The sequence below is a fragment of the Triturus cristatus genome, chromosome 2_1, assembly GCF_964204655.1.
Source record: "Triturus cristatus chromosome 2_1, aTriCri1.1, whole genome shotgun sequence".
NCBI classification, from domain to species: Eukaryota; Metazoa; Chordata; class Amphibia; order Caudata; family Salamandridae; genus Triturus; species Triturus cristatus.
In genome coordinates, this window is record NC_140581.1 from 971,792,559 (window position 1) to 971,811,696 (window position 19,138).

A 19,138-nucleotide genomic window follows, 5' to 3' on the forward strand; every position below is an offset into this window, starting at 1 on the left:
ACCCCGACCAGTGGGGAAGTTGTGCTTTGGCCCATTTCTGAGCCAACCTTCAAGCAGCATCCGTGCCAAAGCTCAGCCCCCTAGTCCACTCCGGTGGCCCGTGGGAGCCCTTTTACGCACTCCATTTTGCTGCCCGCCGCGGTCCCTTGTCTCTCGACTTGTGGGCCCTGACGGAGGAAAACCTATCTTTCCAAGAGTTCCCCTGGTTGCTCCAGGCCGGCTCTACGCTCCCGGCAAAGGAGAGCACCCTCAGACCTCGTGGGTCTGCACCAGCAGCTGCTTTGTTCATCTTGCGTGGGTTGCGGTTGCCAATGCTTAGTGGATCCAATCGGGACACTAACACCGCAGCGACCCTCAGCCGCCGTGGGACAGTCGCCCTCCAGAAGCTGGCCTTCCTTGAAGCCTCCCGGAGCCCGTGACTGCAGAGCCCAGCTGTACCTTCCACACCTGAAGCACCCGACATCCACGAGCTCCTTCCTGTGAGCTCCCTGGTCACTGTGCTGTGACCCAGACTCTGTCCCCTCTGCTTTCAGGTTCACCTTTATCTTCCCTTCAACTTTAATCTTCATGACTTCAACGACGCTTTCAGCTAGCAGCAGTTTGGACTACTTTTCCATAGAAAATCAGCCCGCGACCCGACACCAGAATCGACCAATGCACCCGGCTTCCCTGGGGCAGGTAACAGTGGTACTTCGGTACTCCCGTGGTGGTGGGCTCTCCAAAGCCTTAAGTCTCAAGCCTTAACTTTGTACTGTTGTTAGAAGTGTCCTTAAACCTTAATTATTCAACCGCGACATTCTCCATAGGCTAACATTGCGATCCCGATAGCAACTTCTCGCACTGCACACGCCTCCCGTGGGTCCCCTTCCTCTTAACTGTGGGTGGATTCTGAAGGGGCAAGCGATCCTGAATGCCCTAGGCATTGCCTGTAGAATTGTCGTGGTTCTTATACCACTATTTTAGTATATGGTTTGGTCCCCCCCTGGGGCCCATTGATTTCTGTGCTATTTATTGTGTTTATAAATGCTTGTTTGAAGTGTAACTTTGCCACTAGCCACATAAAGTGACTGTGGGATTCTGTCTAGAATAAATACATATATTTTATATATATACCTGTGTGGGCTACTCTTTCATTTGGATATTCAAGAGGTTATTATGGTAAAACAATAAGCTTAACACTCCTTCAAGACTTAGCCTGAAGGCTGCTCTCCACAGCTACCACTAGGATAGCTTTCTTTAAAGGTTGTCTTAAACCTATCATCAATAAGAGTCGAATTGGACTGGTGCAAGGTGTCCCTATAACTAGGAACAGCATATGCCAGGCCAACTTCTCACACTTTCCATGTTTGAAAGAAAGTGGCAGTACTTCTAACACGCAGTCATCCATGGCAACAATTTCAAGAAAAGACTGATCAAGTTTTATTACTCAAACCCACCTGGTCTTCCTCTCTTAGGACCCGGCTTTGGAACCACAGTGCTGGGGGAAGCTGCTACTGTTGTCGATGCTGAAGCGGCTGCAGCTACCAGCGCTGCCGCTGCCTGTTCTGCTTCAGCTTGTATGTCAACCTAAATAGTAAAACAAGTCCATGGTTGTCATGATAGAGTTTACAAAACATACAGTACAAAATTGAATTTTTAAGTATGTGCCATGACGTTCTCAAGAATGAACAGCAACTGGATTTTAAATGCACATTTGCCCAGAAATTGAACCAGAGAAAGCACAACAAAATAGGAAGAAAACGTTAACTTTTTTTTTGCATCTTTCCTAGATGCCTAAACTTTTAATGTAAAAACAACAATTGATGGGACAGAATGCTGATCAATGTCAGACAGTCACCCCAATACAGAGATCTGGGCCTAAACCCATCGTTTTTTAAGCTCCCCATGCCATTCCAGTTTAAACCCAGCCATATGCAAATCACTCTTGACCTTGTTCCCCATGGGAACAGTCCAGCCTGAGCAAAAGAACAAATGGATTTAAACCAGATCTCTTGACTGGGGGTGAATGTTTGATCGGTGTGCCCAGACGTGGGTCCCGGGCTCACTGTGTCACTGGATTCAAGCAAGCTGATGAGGGGTGATGCCCTGAAACCAGTCCCATGATGCTTGTTTCCGGTTCAGGGAGGACCTGGCTTAGCAGTTCGGGCTGGACTGTTACCATGAGGAACAGGGTCAAGACTAATTTGCATATGGCTGGGTCTAAACTGGGGTGCCATGGTGAGCGAAAGAATGCATGGATTTAACCCTGATCCTTGACGGGCGGTGAATGTTTGATTTGCACTGCATTCCGTCCCTCATCTGCGTGTCTTTTGCTTAACATTTGGTACGGCTGACCTTCAATAAGAACAGTAGAAATCTCTCCAAGCTGCTACAAAATATAGTAAAACAATGTATTCCCATTTCTCATAACTAAGATAGACAGCAGATAAGCCTGAGGCTGTCCATGCAGTTTATGTGCCAATGTCTGGCAGCAATGTTGTGATCTAGATAAACGCTGGATACGGGGTCGGTTGACTTGCTCACGATATAGCTTGCAGAGAGCACATCTACTGGTAAAACATCCACAAGGAGTGTAGCGCTGCCTTGCACCAAGAGTTCTCTCTGTTCATGAACAAGGGTTAACCCCAGATTACCTTTCTTTTTCTGCCTCTTCGCGCTTTTACCACCGGAATTTCAGCTGGTTTCGTCACGTCCTGCAAAAGAAGTCAAATAACCAAATTCCATATTATAAGATAGGAAAATTAGCATAAAACACACACTTTATATATTGGTGTGATGAAATCGGGTGTAGTAAATGGAGTTGTTGGGCAACCTCACTGTGCAATACACTTACAAACCTGTTTAGGTCCAGCAGGTTTAGTCTCTAAAACCCTTACCTCAACCCTGGTTGCTGTGCCACTCAGCAGCATGGCTCACACCAAGGAACAAGTGTAAAGCATTTAAGCAGCATCAAAACAACTAAAAAAATGGGCATATCATGCAAGAAATCCGACACTAATTTATAAAAACAGACTACATCTTTAGAAGAATTTAGATACTAGAACCAAAAGATCCACTGGAGGGTTCCAGAGATGTAAAGTATACAAGCAATATTAAAATCAAAGCAATGGCACTAAACTGTGAACAAGCCTTGGCAAAGTCAATGAAAACTTAGGTAAGTGTCAATGCGTTCGGCTACAAGCACTTGGGGAGACCAAGACCTGCAGGGAGCTGATCAGGGGAACCAGTAAGGTTCTCAAAAACAGTTACCGTCACAGAAGAAGCAGTCCCTCAGCATATCCAGGCACTTTACCTGCACTACAATGGTTTACTATGGAGTGGTCCTTATGCAAGGGATGAAGGATGCTGAAGATGCTCTCAGGATGCTATGCGGGTGACGGGGGTCTTCATGCAGGGATTCCTCAGTCAACGAAGATGATGATGATAGGGTCCTACTTACAGGGTTGACATCCCAAGAAGTTCGCTTCAGTGTGACCGAAGTTCAGTCACACTGGACTACCAGTTGCTCATTCTCTCGGTCACCGGCCAATCCTTCCCGGGTCGATAACTTGCCTCCTGAGGGTTCCAGCAAACCTCCGACAGCACTTCTTAATGTTGTGCATCGGGTCTTGGTCTTAGGCAATTCACGGCAGCAGTGGTAGTGGCTTGAAGACTTTGGGCTACCAACTTCCCCCAGTAGGCTTCTTCAGCTGTTGTGTCCCTGTGCTAGGAACAGGAGGCCAGTCAGCTGGCCCTTTGAGTTCTCTTGGCTTGACCGGGCTCTGGGGCAGGCACTGTCCCTCTCTTTCCTAGTCACTAGGTGCAGTCCTCATTGGTGGAGCCTCTCTTTGCTGGGCCCTTGGTGCAGCAGGGCAGTCCTTCCAAGTCGGTTAAGATCAATGGTCTAGGGGCCCCATTTACGCTAGGAAATTGCCCTCAGGGCAGGATGTGGTTGGTAGCTAATGCGTTACAAGGTTCCACCGCACCTGGTCAACACTTCCTGTGGAGTGTGGAAGTGTTCTGCCCACTCCCAAGATGGCATGGCCCATCTCCCTGTGTTCAGACCTCCTTTGCCTGCACCTGGGGAAATTGGTTTAGGAACTTGTGAGGAAGTGGGTTTCTGTTGCAGTAACCCCACCCACTTTTTTGCCAGATTTCTGATGCACTTTAGACTTGATGTGCCCTGGGTCCCTGCCAATCAGCTACCCAGGGCCTGTGTTCTTTCCCACAGCTGTAACTTTGTACCCCTAATCGGCACATCTCTGGCCACATGCAAGTTCCTTGTAAAAGGTACCATGGGTACCAAGGGCACTGTGACCAGTGAAGACCTTTAAGGGCTGCACCACATATTGTGCCACCCTTAGAGGTCCTGTACCTTAACACACACTGTAAAGTTAAAAATGTTTTCCTTTTCGAATCCAATGTTTGCTAATTCATTCACACATTCTATTAAAAACAATTACCAAGGTCAGGTATTCACAAAATCACTCACTATCATGGAACACTTAAATGCAAGGCAACGTCAGTTTATATAAAATCAATTGAATGGTTTATTTGATTCACAAAGTTTCTTTAACCACAATATGATCATAAAAAATACATACAATTTTTAATAAAACAGAAACACATTTAAAAGCAAATTAAATGAAAAAAACACTGAATAAGACGAAAACACAAATCAAGGAGATTTTGAAAAAAGACAGTCAATTTGTCATAAAACAATTAATTCGGAAACCTTGTGGGCTACAATTGAATAAGGGTTGACTTCCTCATTTAACAAAGGTATTGTATGCCCCTTCCAAATTTAACACAACGGAATTGCGTCGACGCGTTTCGGAGGCTATTCGTAGTTTGTGACCTCCTTCTTCAGGACTATTAAAAATGGTATCTCCTTATCCATGATTGGTTGCCTAAGGCACAAATGAAAAACAATTTTTACTATCAATGTACATAGTGTTTTCTTTCCCTTTTTTTAACAGAAGTCTAAAAAATCTCATGTCTTATGTTTATGGGACAACTTCAGTTTCTAACTATTCATTCTTTCGTGTGGACAAAAAATACCCCCTCATGAATACATAGCCATAATCATATTGTCTAAATTCTCTGGTTTTATAAAACAACGTGACCCGCATCAAAAGTGTTTCCATTTAGTCACTCCATCAATTAATCATCATTCATACTCTCACTACACACTATTAAAGAGACTTAGGGATGAAATCTCATTGGGTTTTTGAGAGACTCACCTGTGCGACCAGCGCACTAGGCTTGCTAATTGGTTTTGCTGCGCTCCTGCGGGCGTGATTTTTTCGATTAAACACTTCCCTGGGCTGTCAAAGGAATGATAAAAAAACTTATTCTATCTCGTTCATTGAGTTTCGAAAATACTCCATCTATTCTTTTCATGTAGATATGAAGCTCCCAAATGGAGCTCCAAAATGGAGAGTTCTAACATTAATTACCCTCTTCATCTGCCTACACAGTTAGTAAACATTCTTAAAGATACCTTTCAAGGTTCTTCGTGGGTGTGGGCAAAGGACATCTTATTTATTTTCCTCACTGCGTGCTTCTTTGTAAGTCACTTTGTTCCTACAAACAAGGGAACTCCGTTTAGTTTCACTAGGGTTTAATGTGGAAAAAACCTTATGGCTGATCGGGGTAGTGTACCCAATATTAGTTGCATCTATTCTGTATTTGTGCAATGAATTTGATTTATGGCTCACCTTATGTTAAACAATTCTGAGCTGTTGAGGATTCTTTTACTGCTCCGGGTACGGTTAATTCGTGGCTGTATACAGAAACGAGTATGAGAAAAATATACCCACGTGTGTCTTAAATCTCACGCTTTAAGCAATAATTGGCCTCAAATGTTTTTAAACAAAGGAAAAAACATAGTAAAAAATATACTTAGTGGCATGGTAACAACCCTACTAATGGGAGTTTAAACATAAACCTCAATTGGGTGCATAACGTTTTATTTGAATGTAACGTGCCGGCCAGATATTTCATTTTAAATCCACGAAGTAATTTTAGAACGTGAATTAATCAAACTAATGGCAGCGTATCTTTAGCGCCTATTTATTAAAGTGGATTCTTTCGGCGTATGGTACCCTGGTCAGTATCAAACGTACCTGTTGAAGTCCGACGATCTACGTTCCCGGGCAGCTACTTCCGCGTCTTCCGATCGCGGGCAACATCAATAACGGACTATGCGACTAGGACTGCCTATTTATACAACGTCAGAGATAGACGTCATCGTGGGGGGCCGGCGAACAATACTCGGCTAGTTCTTTTTTTTATTTTTTTTGTTTAGTCTAGATCTTTATCAAGAGCCTTATTGAACTATGTTAGATAACAACGCGTTCTCGCTGGATGTCTTGTTCTGTTCGTTTATTATTTCATAGATTGCTATTCGTTTTAGCCTCAATATTTATCGGGTCTATCATTAAAAACTGCTCTATACTCGAAAACTACACGTTGTGAAGTATAAACAACTCATGATTTTAAAGTCCCAGATAAGGTTGAATCTAATACGGACAAAGACATAATTATGTATATACATATCCAGACAAGTAGGTCAAAAGACAATATGAATCCCACAATATTTAGTCAAATAAAAACCTTAGTATGATTTTGAAGAGTTAAAGAAGGACATTTTTATGAACGGGCTATGATCTACATTTAGATTTGATTCTCAAAAGGAGGTCTATTATTTAGTCCGAATTTATCCCAACTGGACAGATACCGATTACACAATCCTCCAGATTTACGTCTGTCAATTCATTGCGACAGTGCCAAGTTTTCACGGCATAATCATTCGTATTTCTTGAGGAAAATGATTGGTAAATTTGTTTCAGTTGTTGTGTGTTTAAAGTCTCTTTAAACCACTGACCTTGCTATTAACTAATATATCGTTAATCTCAAATCTAACCTGTTAATCATTTAGTTAAGTTACTATTTTCATCCAATCCTCCTTAGTATTGAGGCCTTTATGGACTGTGTCTAAAGCGGAAATGTACCATTGTTCTCTATTTTTACGTTTTGTTTCAATATTGCCGCCTCGTTTTGAGCAGCTGATCTTTTCAATAATGTACCATGAAAAGTCCGTATGTTTGTGTTTGTATTTAGTGAAATGCTCAACCATGGGAGCATTATTTTTATTGGTCTTGAGTGCAGATCTGTGTTCTAACAGACGTGTTCTGAGTTCCCTGCCTGTTTCCCCCACATATGCTAGCCCGCAAGGACATAGGAGGAGGTAAACAAGATTGCTGCTCCTGCAGTTATTAAGCGTTTTGGCAGTCATAATGTAGTTATTGTAAGTGAAGGTTTTGGTTACAATACAATTGTCGCAAATTGAACAACTGCTACATTTGTAATTTCCTACTGCTTTGTTCCCTGTGAGCGTAATCTGGTTGTTGTCATTGGTTTCTCTATATGTATGAACCAAATTGTGTCTGATGTTCTCATTACGTCGGAAAGCAAAGATTGGTTTAGGGATTTTGTCCAGTTTTCCGTCGTTCAAAATGTGCCAATTTGAGTAAATCACATTCTTCAGTCTATTACTGATATTTGAAAACTGGCTTACAAATACCAGTTTGGGGTCAGCTGTTGCTTGGCTTTCGGAGACTTTCGGTTCTGGGTGTATCATACATTCCCTATTATAAAATCGTGCTCTTTTACAGGAATTTTTAATTAACTTCTTGGGGTATCCTCTGTTTATCAGTTTCTCAGTTAGGTTCCCTGCATGTTTAAGAAAGTCCTGCACATTGGAACAGTTTCTCCTGAGGCGGAGAAACTGTCCAAAGGGGATATTATCCCGCTGCGATTTTGGGTGATAGCTATTATAATGTAGGAGTGTGTTTTTGTCTGTGGGTTTGACATAAAGCTCTACTCCTAATGCTCCTTCCATATTTTTAATGGAGATGTCCAAGAAATTCACTACATTTTTGTCAAAGGCTGCTGTGAACTTGAGGTTCTCATCTCCCAAGTTAAGCCATTCAAGAAACTCTTCTAGAGTTTCGACCGTACCTTCCCAAATGAAGAAGATGTCATCAATGAAGCGGCGCCACAACTTGACATTCTCAAAGAAGGGCGCCGCCTCATTGAACACATGTCTATCCTCGAAATGGGCCACATAGAGGCATGCCAGGCTCGGCGCACAGGTAGCGCCCATGCTCGTACCTTTGCACTGAAGGAAAAGATCATTTTTAAACAAAAACATGTTGTTTTTTAAGACTAGAGTAATGCATTGCTTGATGAAATCTTTATTGGCACCTCTCAGATCTGCGTTGTCGAGGATGTCACCAATAACCTCAATGGTGTTGTCTTGACACACACTGCCAATTGCAGGATGCGTGTTTTGGTGCAGAGAAAAGAGTAGACATGGTAGACATACCTGTGTGCCATGCCTGCAACCCACTACCTAGGTAGTGGTAAGAGACTCCTCTAGCTGGGTGCACTATAGCAATGGTGAGGGTACAGTGTCATGAGCACTGTACCCCTACAGTGTCCAGTCCATTCTTAGACATTGTAAGTGCAGGAAAGCCATATAGAATATATGGTCTGGGAGTTTCTCATTACGAACTCCACAGCACCACAATGGCTTTACTGAATTCTGGGAAGTTTGTTAGCAAACTTCTCAGCATAATAAACCCACACGGATGCCAGTGTGGGATTTACTATACACTGCACTCAGAGAGCATTTTAGGTAAACACCAGCCTGCCACCATGAGACATGTTTCTGGACCCCTGGGTGGGAGGCTTCGCTCCATGAGCCCAGAAACAAAGCCTTTCCTGGGCGGAGGTGGTCACATCTCCTCCAGCACAGGAAGACCCAGCTGTAGCAAGGGAGCTTCAAAGGCCTTGCCGCTTTTGTAACACGACTCCCAGTCTCTTCTGGTATCTGGAGCAGGCCCCCTTCCTTTTTGGCGGGAAGACCAGCGGAAAAAAATTAGAACAGTCCAGAAGGTGTGCCAACCCCAACCCTCAGGTGGGTAAGTCTAAGTGAAGCCCACTATTCAGTGCCCACCATCTTGCAGATGGCAGGCACTCTCTGTGAGAAAGTGCCATCTTTCTTGCATGGTATGCCCCCACTTTTTGCTGAATTGCTGAATGTACTTTGACTGAGTGTGCCCTGGACTCCTGCCAATCAGGTGCCCAGGACCTATGTTCCTTCCCTAAAAAACACAAAACCCAAATTGGCAAACCCTGGCCACATGTCAGCCCCTGGTAAATGGTACCCAGGGCCTTGTGGCTGTAAAGAGTGTAATGCGAGATTTCACACTCAGCAAGCGCTTACGCTTCCTAAGACCACCCACACAGGTGAAAGACCATACACATGTAATGCGTGTTTCAAGTGTTTGACTGTCTTCTCATTTGGTAGCTCACCAGAGTATTCACACAGGACTTAAGCCTTATAAATGTAGTGTATGTGGTAAAAGCTTCCGCCAGAAAGCAACACTAAATAATCATGAAAGAATCCATACAGGTGAAAAACCCTACATGTGTAATGTGTGTGGGAAGACATTTAGTCGGGCAGAGTGCCTTAGTGTACACCAGCGAATTCATACAGGTGAGAGACCATATCATTGTCACGTCTGTGGGAATAGTTTTAGCTACTCTGTAACATTAGTGGCACATCAGTGAAAACATACAGGAGAGAAGCCCTTTGCTTGTAGTGAGTGTGGGAAAGGTTTCAGTCGCTTTGAAAATCTCACAGTTCACAAACTATTACATACTGGTGAAAAACCTTATTCATGTAGTGAATGTGGAAGGAGGTTTACTCAGTCAGAAACTCTTGTCATACACCACCGTGTACATACAGGAGTGAAGCCATACACATGTAGTGACTGTGGGAAATGTTTCAGACACTCTGCATCCCTAGTTGCGCACAAGCGAATACATACAGGAGAGAAAACATACCCATGTAGTGAATGTGGGAAGAACTTTAGTCAGGCATCATCCCTAAGACTGCACAAGCAATTTCATGCCCGAATGAAATACAAGTGTGATGAATGTGGAAAGGGTTTTAAAAACGAATTAAAGCTTAATAATCATAAGCAAATACATGCACAGTAAAAAACCAATTAGTTTGTTGTAGTTGATTCCAAATAGTTCAAATAAATAAACTGCCTAATGAGTTTGGTACAGTATGACCACCTTTCCCACAGTGGGGTCCCAGTTGATGAATTACTGACAAAATGTAGCCAGCTTCTTTACTCAGTCTTGGACAATGTCTGCTAATGAGCTTTTAGGAGACCGTGGGCCTGATTACAAGTGAAGACATCATTTATCACCCCGATTAATAATGATACCACGTGGCACGTTATTTATCTGGTGTGATAAATGAGACCTTTTACGAGTTCATGGGGAATAAAAAGAAAATTCTGGTGTTTAATGCACCAAAATCTGCATGATAGAGTAAATACCGTGTGTTTTTCCCGGTTACATTTTGGCAGGTTTGACCTAACAAAATTTAACGGAGTTGAGTTGTTTAACACGTCCAATTAATTGTCTGATGCGTTAAATATCTTCAAAGTTGTAACTCTGACCCGTGCATAAACAGAAGCATGAGCCGGAATATTACAAACCACTTATCGGACCCAAAGTGTTTTAAGTAATAATTCTTCATCATGAGTATAATGTTCACAATTTATTAGATGTTATTTATCTATTTAATTGCAAATTCATACATTTATTAATGGACGTTATTGAACTCCTATGCAGTTCAGCGCTTCCATTTGAAATAAAATAGGAAAAATGACATAACAGCAGACATCCGGCTTAAGTAAATATATATATACACACACACATACACTATGCCTTTAAGGCTAGAGGCTAGTTGAAAGCTAGATGCTTTTGTACCACTTGTACTAGTATATTAGCACTTGTTCTGGTACATGGTTCTTTATTCCCTCTGAATTTCAGGAAGAGGGAGGGATGTTCATTAATTCAGCAAGGATTCCAATAATGGAGAACTAGGATTACAAGGAGGCAGTGTTTCCTTCTCCATCATGGGATCTTTGCAGATGTTCATGTACACTTTAGAATAGGAAGCTCCCCTCAAGTTGCCTTAATCAGACTAAGTGGACTTTATGGTATTATAATTACATTTATACAGCTCTTCCTACCCTTGACAAGGCACTGCAGTGCTTTGCAAATGGGTAACGCTACTCTTCTGTCATGGGTGGGAGCCTGTGTCTGCCATTTGGCATTTTTGGGTAATTAAGATTGTGAGTGAGGACTGGAGTTGTTCTTTAACCTTGTTTTTTGCTGCTGTGCCTAAGCAGGAATTTTGAGTCTCTGCTGCCTGGGTGTCCGTCTGCTGACTCCGACTCAACCCAAGGCAGCACAGCTCTAGCTGTCTCTCCGTCGCCGCCTACCAGCTCTGCTCTACAAGCGGCCGTGCTCCGGAAGCGGGTCGCACAGCCCAGTGCCCTCTCGACGGTAGAGGGATCCTGCAGGTAGACGATCAATAAACTCAGTTAGACCGGTCTCACCTGTCTCCCGAAACCCGTGAGAGGCACTTCTGGGCAGCCTGCCGCTGCTTGGACGAGAACAGCGGGGCAGGGACGAGTTCCCGCAGAGGGAACCCTGGGGGAACAGGTTGTGGGTCAGTCCGCTTCCCGCCGGAGAAGCCAGCGGAAGAGCACTCTTTTCGCCCATCCCACTCGTTTGTTGCATGCTCGGAGTCGGTGTACCGGGGGTGCCTGGCGAAGTAGATTTCACGTTGTGAACCGATTCAAAACGGAGCTGCAGGCATCATTTCGAAGCAGGGAAGTGAAAGTGCTGCGCACCCTCCATTCCGCCAAGAGAGCAGCTACAGCACAGGAAGAAGGAACCACCCCGCAGGATGTCTTCCTCACTGTGAGATATGCTTCGCTCCTTGGAGGCATTTTGATACCTGTGCCGCCGTAGTCCCTGGAGGGGCTGTGATTGTTGGAGACTGCTGGGAAGGAGCCGGTGAGGCGCTACACGGGACTACAGCTCCCAGGAGCGCGTGGGGGCTCTCAGCTGTGCCGTGCACGCCCATCTGCCTATTGGTTGCGGACTCCTTATATTGCAGGTAACCTACAGCTGCGCGGGACGCGAGCGGGACGCCCAGGACGAAGCCCGGACAAAGGGTGGACAGTCCGGGACAGGATGTGACTGGGCTGGGCGCAAGGTTCTGATTCATACAGGCTGTCGACCTTCGCGACCTGTATACAGTGAGAGTTTATTAAGTGTTTTGTTTCTTGTAATTGGGGGCTGTATGTATGTTGTGTATATCACACTTTGCTTGCAAACGGCCCTCATTATCTTATTATTCGTGTAATTAGGAAAAGCTTTATTCATTTTGTAATTGATAATTTGTGACTGTTAAGCATGTCAAAGCAAAAAGTTCCCTCTATGCCCCAGACTCTGGATAACTACTTAGTGAAGATTGTTAGTAAAATCAACTGCGAGAGGAGACAATCCCTAGGGCTAAGCAGCCCCCCCCATTACTTAGTATGCAACTTTCACCTGCTCCATTGGCACTGGATGACAGTAGTAGTGTCTGCACTAATCCCGGTGTTTCTGATAGGGAAAGGATTGTGCAGAATACTTCTACCTTAGTTGACCTAGAGGTTTCTACTGATTCCATAGTGCAGCACCCACCCACCCCACTACCTAGAGTGGTTAGAGCATGTAGAAAGACCCAGACTAAACGTGGGGGTGCCTGGCCTGCAAAAAAAAAAAAAGAGTAGTTAGCCCCCTCAAGAATCCACATAAGGATGAGGATATTACGGCAAATAATGATGCCGTTAAACTGGATGCTGAACAAATCAAAAACTTAGTAAGCACTATCGACTTAAAGATTAAGGGTATTGTCAAACCTCTTATGGTAAAAATTGATCAGCTAACCGCAGAGGTTAATAGATTAGGCGATCTCCTCAAAAAAACACTGGTGGAAGCGGATAGTGTGTCAGCCCCAATAATACGCAATCATGATACTCAGGTTGCTCCTCTTGGCGATGTTACAGGTTTAGATATTAGCAGGAGTGTTGTGCAGAACCACCCGACAGCACAGCCCTTAGGCTGTAATGATAGCCAGGTTGTTTTAATACCTGATAGAAAAGAGGATTGGACTGAGGTAAGGCGAAGGCGCGCCATTAATCTCCCCCCTGACTGCGCACCATATGTGGTAGTTTTAACCAATGTTCCCCCTGTTGTGAACGGGAATCATCAGGAAACTCACGAGTCTTTAAAAAATAAAACAGTTTCCTGGATGCACAGGCATTGTGGATTCCCAACTGAACTCTCGGATCAAGTTCTGACTACCAGAAGGGTAAATTGGATAGGGAGCTCTAAGAAAAATTTTAGTGGTGACTGCGTCATTATAAACTTTAAACATCCTCAACATGCCGCCACTGTATTATCAAGAGCTGCCTCATTACCAATTACCGACAATAATGTGTGTGCCCGCTCGCTTGCTTTCTTTTATAGCCATCATAATATTGCCCCTTATGGGAGTAGAGGAACTAGATTATGCCCGGCCACACAAAGGCCACACCCTGACATTTCAATGCAAAACCGGTTTCAACCCCTAGGTTTTCTGGATGTAAATGATTGACTTAATCAGGGAGGGCAGTTCTTACCCCAGGTGATTATTATTCCCTGTGTGGATACCTATACAGAAAATACCATGGCCCAAGAGATCCCCAACAAAACAGAAATTGAATTGGCAGTGGATACAAGGGCACCGCCCGATTGTGGGGACATAAGCAATCCAAACCAGAACGCGAATTGGGAACGAAACGACGGTATGGTGCTTGATAGTAATTGTGTTAGGGGTAAAGGTACTACTACTATTGTTTGTTGGAATGTGCCAGGGCTGAAATCAAAGGAGAGGGATCCGGGATGGTTAACGGTTGTTAATGCCCATGACATTTTATGTCTTCAAGAAACATGGTGTAAAGATGAAGTTAACTATGAGGGATTTGTTTCTTACAATTTACCGGCGTTGGGAGGAGGTATAGGCAGAGCGAAAGGCGGTCTCCTTATACTTGTAACGATCTGTCGTCCTATTGTGGTTAAAAAGTATATACCTGTAGGGGACCTTGTGCAGATCCTCTGGCTTGTGGATGACAAAGACCATAATGTTTTATTGATTAACTATTATAATAACATTTTTGATGTTACCCGGGTCAAAGTAGTAACAGACTTAGCCGGCGCTATTGAAAACCTATGTCTGGAAGAGAATGTTGTATTTGATTTTATCTGGGTAGGGGATTTCAATACTACTTTGTGCGATTTGTCCACACAAAGGGCCTGTGGGGTTACCAACAGTGCCGGCTGGGATGTTCCGCATTTCGGACATAGCAGTTATGGGGAAGCACTGCATAAGCTCATGGGCTGCTATGACCTGGAAATAGTGGAGTGCTGTAAAGATGCTAATGGTTTATCCATTCCCACTTTTAAAAATTGGCACACCTGCTCGGTCATTGACCACGTGATCACATCTTCTAATATTAGTTCATATTCTGATCCACCAAGAATTGAAGTAACTACCTTGAGTGACCACAACCGTATTATTCTGGACACCACCCTCTGGGCCGGCAGTTCGGTGGATGTGGGAATTATTATCTCTAACGTAGAACCACATAGGACTAACGGTGTAAGGCTAAGATGGATAGGTGAAAGAGCCGATGATTTAACTAGCTCTATAATTAATGAGAGCCTGCCGGACATTGCTTCTATTTTAGAAAATAGTTCTGACTCTGAGAGGATTTTATATTGTTTTAACCAAATTAATAAAGCTATTGATGCCAAGTTTACCGGGCGCAATAGCGGGCAAAGTAGGAACGGACCGAGATGGTTTAATCACCTTTGCACTTCCGCATTAACTGACCTCAAGCAGGCTTTAGCAGTGAGGCCCAGGGACAAAAAACTGGTAAATAAATTAAGAACGGAATATAAATGTGCGCTCAAACAGAGGAAGGGTGAACTGCAGCAACAGGCCTGGGATTCCCTCAACCAAGCTGCAGAATTATCAAATTGCATACTATTCTGGGCCACGGTCAACTCGCCTTTTCTAAGGGATGAAAAAACACCCCAGTTGACTTCTAATGTTTCTAGCGAGGGTTGGATTGCACATTTTTCCAGCATTTTTGACTCTGATAATGTCACTGATGCTAGTCTCAATAAGTGGCCTGCTCTGCCTTTGGACATATCTGTTAGTGAGGTCAAATGTGGTATACGTGCTAGCAAAGGAGGGAAAGCCCAGGGCCCGGACGGGGTACCTATAGATGTCTATAAAGCTGCGCCAGATGTCTGGGGCCCTCTCTTAACTATTGTTTTTAATGCTGCCGTGTGTGCCGAGGCCCCTGTAACCTGGGGTGAATCAATTATTGTGCCAATTCATAAAAAGGGAAGTAGATCTGATGCTAAGAATTACCGCCCGATCTCTCTCCTTGACTCTTCAGTCAAGGTTATGAGTAGAGTGATGTTAGTAAGATTAGAGGAATGGGCTGAGCAGGATAGCATACTGGCTGACAGCCAGTATGGTTTTAGGAAGGGACGAGGTACAGTACATCAATCTTGATCTACTGATCGGGAAGTATACTGAAGCAAAACCTGGTTCCCTGTATCTTTGTTTTGCTGACCTGAGCAGCGCATTCGATATGGTAGATCATTCCATTTTATGGCCAACTTTGTAAAAGTTAGGAGCCCCAGAAGGCATAATCTTTTTTCTCGCTAGGTTATACGAGAAATTGAAAACCAATGTACGTTTTGGAACCAGAGGAGAATGTACTCCAAAAATCTGTGTTACACGAGGAATTAGACAGGGCTGCGTTCTGGCACCTCTTTTATTTATTTTATTTATTAATGGAATTGATATTTTAAAAATGGTTAATGCTGATGCTCCCCAGATCAACGGTGTTGCGGTGCCGGTGTTATTATATGCCGATGACGCTGTTTTACTCTCTCGAACACCTGTCGGATTACAACGACTAATGGATAGTTTTTCCTCTTTTATTAAAGATAGAAAACTAGTAATTAATAAGGGGAAAACGCATACCATGACCTGCGGAGCTAAAGCTAAAATGTTAAATGCCTTTTATATAGACAGCGAAAAGGTGCAACAGGTGGATAAATTCTATTATCTAGGTATTACCTTCTCCAACGACAGGAAATGGAACAATGAATTTAATAACATCCGGAATAAAATGGCAAAAAATGCTTATGGTATTTATAGATTTGCTGCAAAAGTTGGGGATCGTCGAACCAGGGATATGCTCAAGATTTACCAAGCTAGATGTGTGACTATTGCTCTGTATGGGGCGGGAGTATGGGGCTATAGCTGTACCTACAACTTACAGTTGGAGGAAAATATGTTTTTAAAAAAGCTCCTGTTTTTGCCCATCTCTGCCTCAACTGAATTAAGCCATCGCGAACTAGCCATTAATTATTTAATTGATTTGATATCACTTAGACCATTGATGATCTGGCGGTCTTTTTGGCTTGGCGATGAGAAGCTACTTAACAGAACTATTGTTGAGGATTGCTTACGTTTGGATAAATACCGAGATATTCCCTGGGTTAAATATGTTGTTGTCTGTTTCTCAGACATTTTTAATCTGAATATTTTAAATAATCCCAGTGCAGCATCCACGATCTCCAAATCAGAAATGAAAAGTATATTCTTAACTTATGCAGAAAGGAAACGAGCAACCATAGCCGGATCATTGTCCTCTGTCATTTTTTATAATAGATACAATCTAATGGAGGGTTTTCCATCTTACCCAACTATGGTTTCTAGGCATTCACACAAATTTGTGCTAACCAGACTAAGATTTGGGATGGCACATTGTTTAGTAGCCCATCCAAACATTAAGAAACACCCGACTGGGCCATGTAGGTGCGATAATGTATCTACACAGAGCACTGTGCACCTTCTGCTGTTCTGTAAACTGTATACAAGTTTTCGTATAGTATTTTTGAAACCTCTGTTTGTTAAATACGGAACACGTACAGTCAAACATGCTATGGCTTTAATTTTTAATCTGCAATCGGCAGATATTTGTTTTTATACTGCCACCTTTTTAAATCAGTGCATCAATTCCAGGAAAAGTATGAGTTTTTAACGCATTTTATTATTCATTTTATATATTTATGAATGATCATATGTATTTCTCAATGAGCCATTAACTATAATTAACAATTGTAAGTTTTAATTGCAATGTCTTTGTAAAAAAATGTATTGTTGTCTTTTTTTGTTTATGCTTTCATGGTCATTTATATGTGCCGAATAAAGCTTTATGAATTGAATGGAGTCCAGAGTAGAACATTTGAGCATGTGTCTTGCGCTCAGTTACACACATACAACAAGTATTGTATGGTGCAATTTATCCCAGGGCCTTGTGACTAGGGAATGCCTCGAAGGGCTGAAACACTCATTGTGCCACCCTTAGAGGCCCTGTACCCTTACACACACACACTGCCTTTGCAGGCTGGTTGTAAGACAAAACAGAGTCGACATGGCACACATCCCTGTGTGGCATGCCCATCACCTACACTGCCATGGCATACATCAGCAACCCCTCTAGCTGGGTGCCTTATGCCAATGGTGTGGGCGCAGGAGCCCTGTGCCCCTACAGTACCCAGGTCCATTCCTGAGCACTGTAAGTGCAGTGCTGCCATTTAAGAGTACATGGTGCTGGGAGCTCGTCAAACACGAACTCCACAGCACCATAATGGCAACACTGAAGACTGAGAAGTTGGTACAAAACTTCTCAGCACATTAAACCCACACTGATGCCAGTGTGGGATTTATTGTACCAAGCACCCCAGAGGGCATCTTAGAGATACCCCCTTAAACCTAACCTACAATCCACGTCTGCTCTGAGGCTGCCTAGGCTGCCACACAGCAGACCTGTTGCTGGACTCCTGGGTGGGAGAGCCCCTGCTCTCCTGGGCCTGCAACAATGCACATCCTGGGCAAGGTGCTAAATCTCCTCCCCCAGGATGGGCAGGGGGAAGCTTCAAAAACATGCCGCCTCTGTGAGCTTCCCCAGGCCACTGCAACCCTCCACTCTGGCGGGAAGCTTGGCCGGAAACCCCAAATAAGGACAGGGGATGTGCCAGCCTGCCAAACTCACCCCTCAGGTGGGGGAGGCGAGGTGAAGCACATCTCCGGGCTCTCGCCATCTTGAAGATGGGAAGCCCTACCCTATCAGGACTAGGCTACTGCCCCCCTCCCACAGGAGAGAGGCAGGATAGGGGGTGTACCCCCTCCCAGGACAGGGACCCATTGGTCCCTGTCCTTCACCTACCTGTAACGCCCCTAAATCTAGTATTTAGGGGCACCCTGAACCTTCCTTCCCCAGATTCCAAAATACAAAGACGAGCAAGAAGAAAGAAGACCTGCCCTGCAGCTGCTAAGAAGAGGAAGACACCAACTGCTTTGTCCCCAGCACTACCGACCCTCGAACCTGCTCCAACCCGGCACCTCTTGTGGCCAGCAACCTCACAAACCCCGGAGGACCTGGCCAGCTTTTGGCTCTAAGCCCCTGGAACTCCCATGAGTAGAGGCTCTACTCAAAACCTACCTCTAATCCCTGGCAGCAGCCCGGAACCGCGAACCCAGCACACTCTGCACCAGACAAGCCTGGCCAGTGCCGGAGTGAACAAAGACCACGAGGACGACCCCACGGGGACTGTGACCCTGAGTCCGGCACCCAAGGGCCTCCCTAGACACTCCTGAAGAAGCCTACAGCCTCAGAACAAGGTGCACCCCTTACCGCTATCAACAGAGGGTAAGATTTCCCGACACTAAAAGGCACACCTGCACGCAGCGCCCCCCGGCCCCCTGTGCCCAATCCCGGGGTACCTACCTATCCTCCAACTACCCAACTTACCTCTCGAAGTGGTGGTGGCACCTGAAGAATTCTCGTCCCAGAGCTTGCAGTCTTTTTCTAAACCGGAGATTTCCCATTGAAATCAATTGAGCGCCCGAAGGCTCAAAAGCACCCTGCACCCAGCCGCCTGAGTGGCCCTGGCAGTGCAACCTCTACACCTACCTACTTCCCCACTTGCCCTGAATAAGTGACCAGGAGCCCAGCTCCCACAGCCGCGTGGCTTGCTAGTCAGCAGCCACCAACCAAGGCCCCCCCTATCCCTCATAGCATAACATTGGGCCTAA

General features: G+C 44.4%; 1 protein-coding gene and 1 long non-coding RNA gene across 6 annotated transcripts in view; both read right to left on the reverse strand.

The window, feature by feature from the left end:
- Window positions 1–19,138, reverse strand: part of PSIP1 (PC4 and SRSF1 interacting protein 1) — a 543,316-nt gene that overhangs the window by 254,512 nt on the left and 269,666 nt on the right. For all 5 annotated transcript variants that reach the window (XM_085633866.1, XM_085633873.1, XM_085633883.1 and 2 more), the window contains 2 exons: window positions 2,634–2,693; window positions 1,437–1,566 (listed from right to left, as the gene is read on the reverse strand). In XM_085633866.1, coding sequence (XP_085489992.1) covers window positions 1,437–1,566; window positions 2,634–2,693 — 190 coding nt within the window. The remainder of the gene's footprint in view (window positions 1–1,436; window positions 1,567–2,633; window positions 2,694–19,138) is intronic.
- On the reverse strand, window positions 5,222–5,814 carry LOC146866141 (uncharacterized). The gene is made up of 3 exons (XR_014970542.1): window positions 5,700–5,814; window positions 5,483–5,565; window positions 5,222–5,306 (listed from the first exon to the last, which is right to left on the reverse strand). It is a non-coding gene; the product is annotated as an uncharacterized LOC146866141 (long non-coding RNA).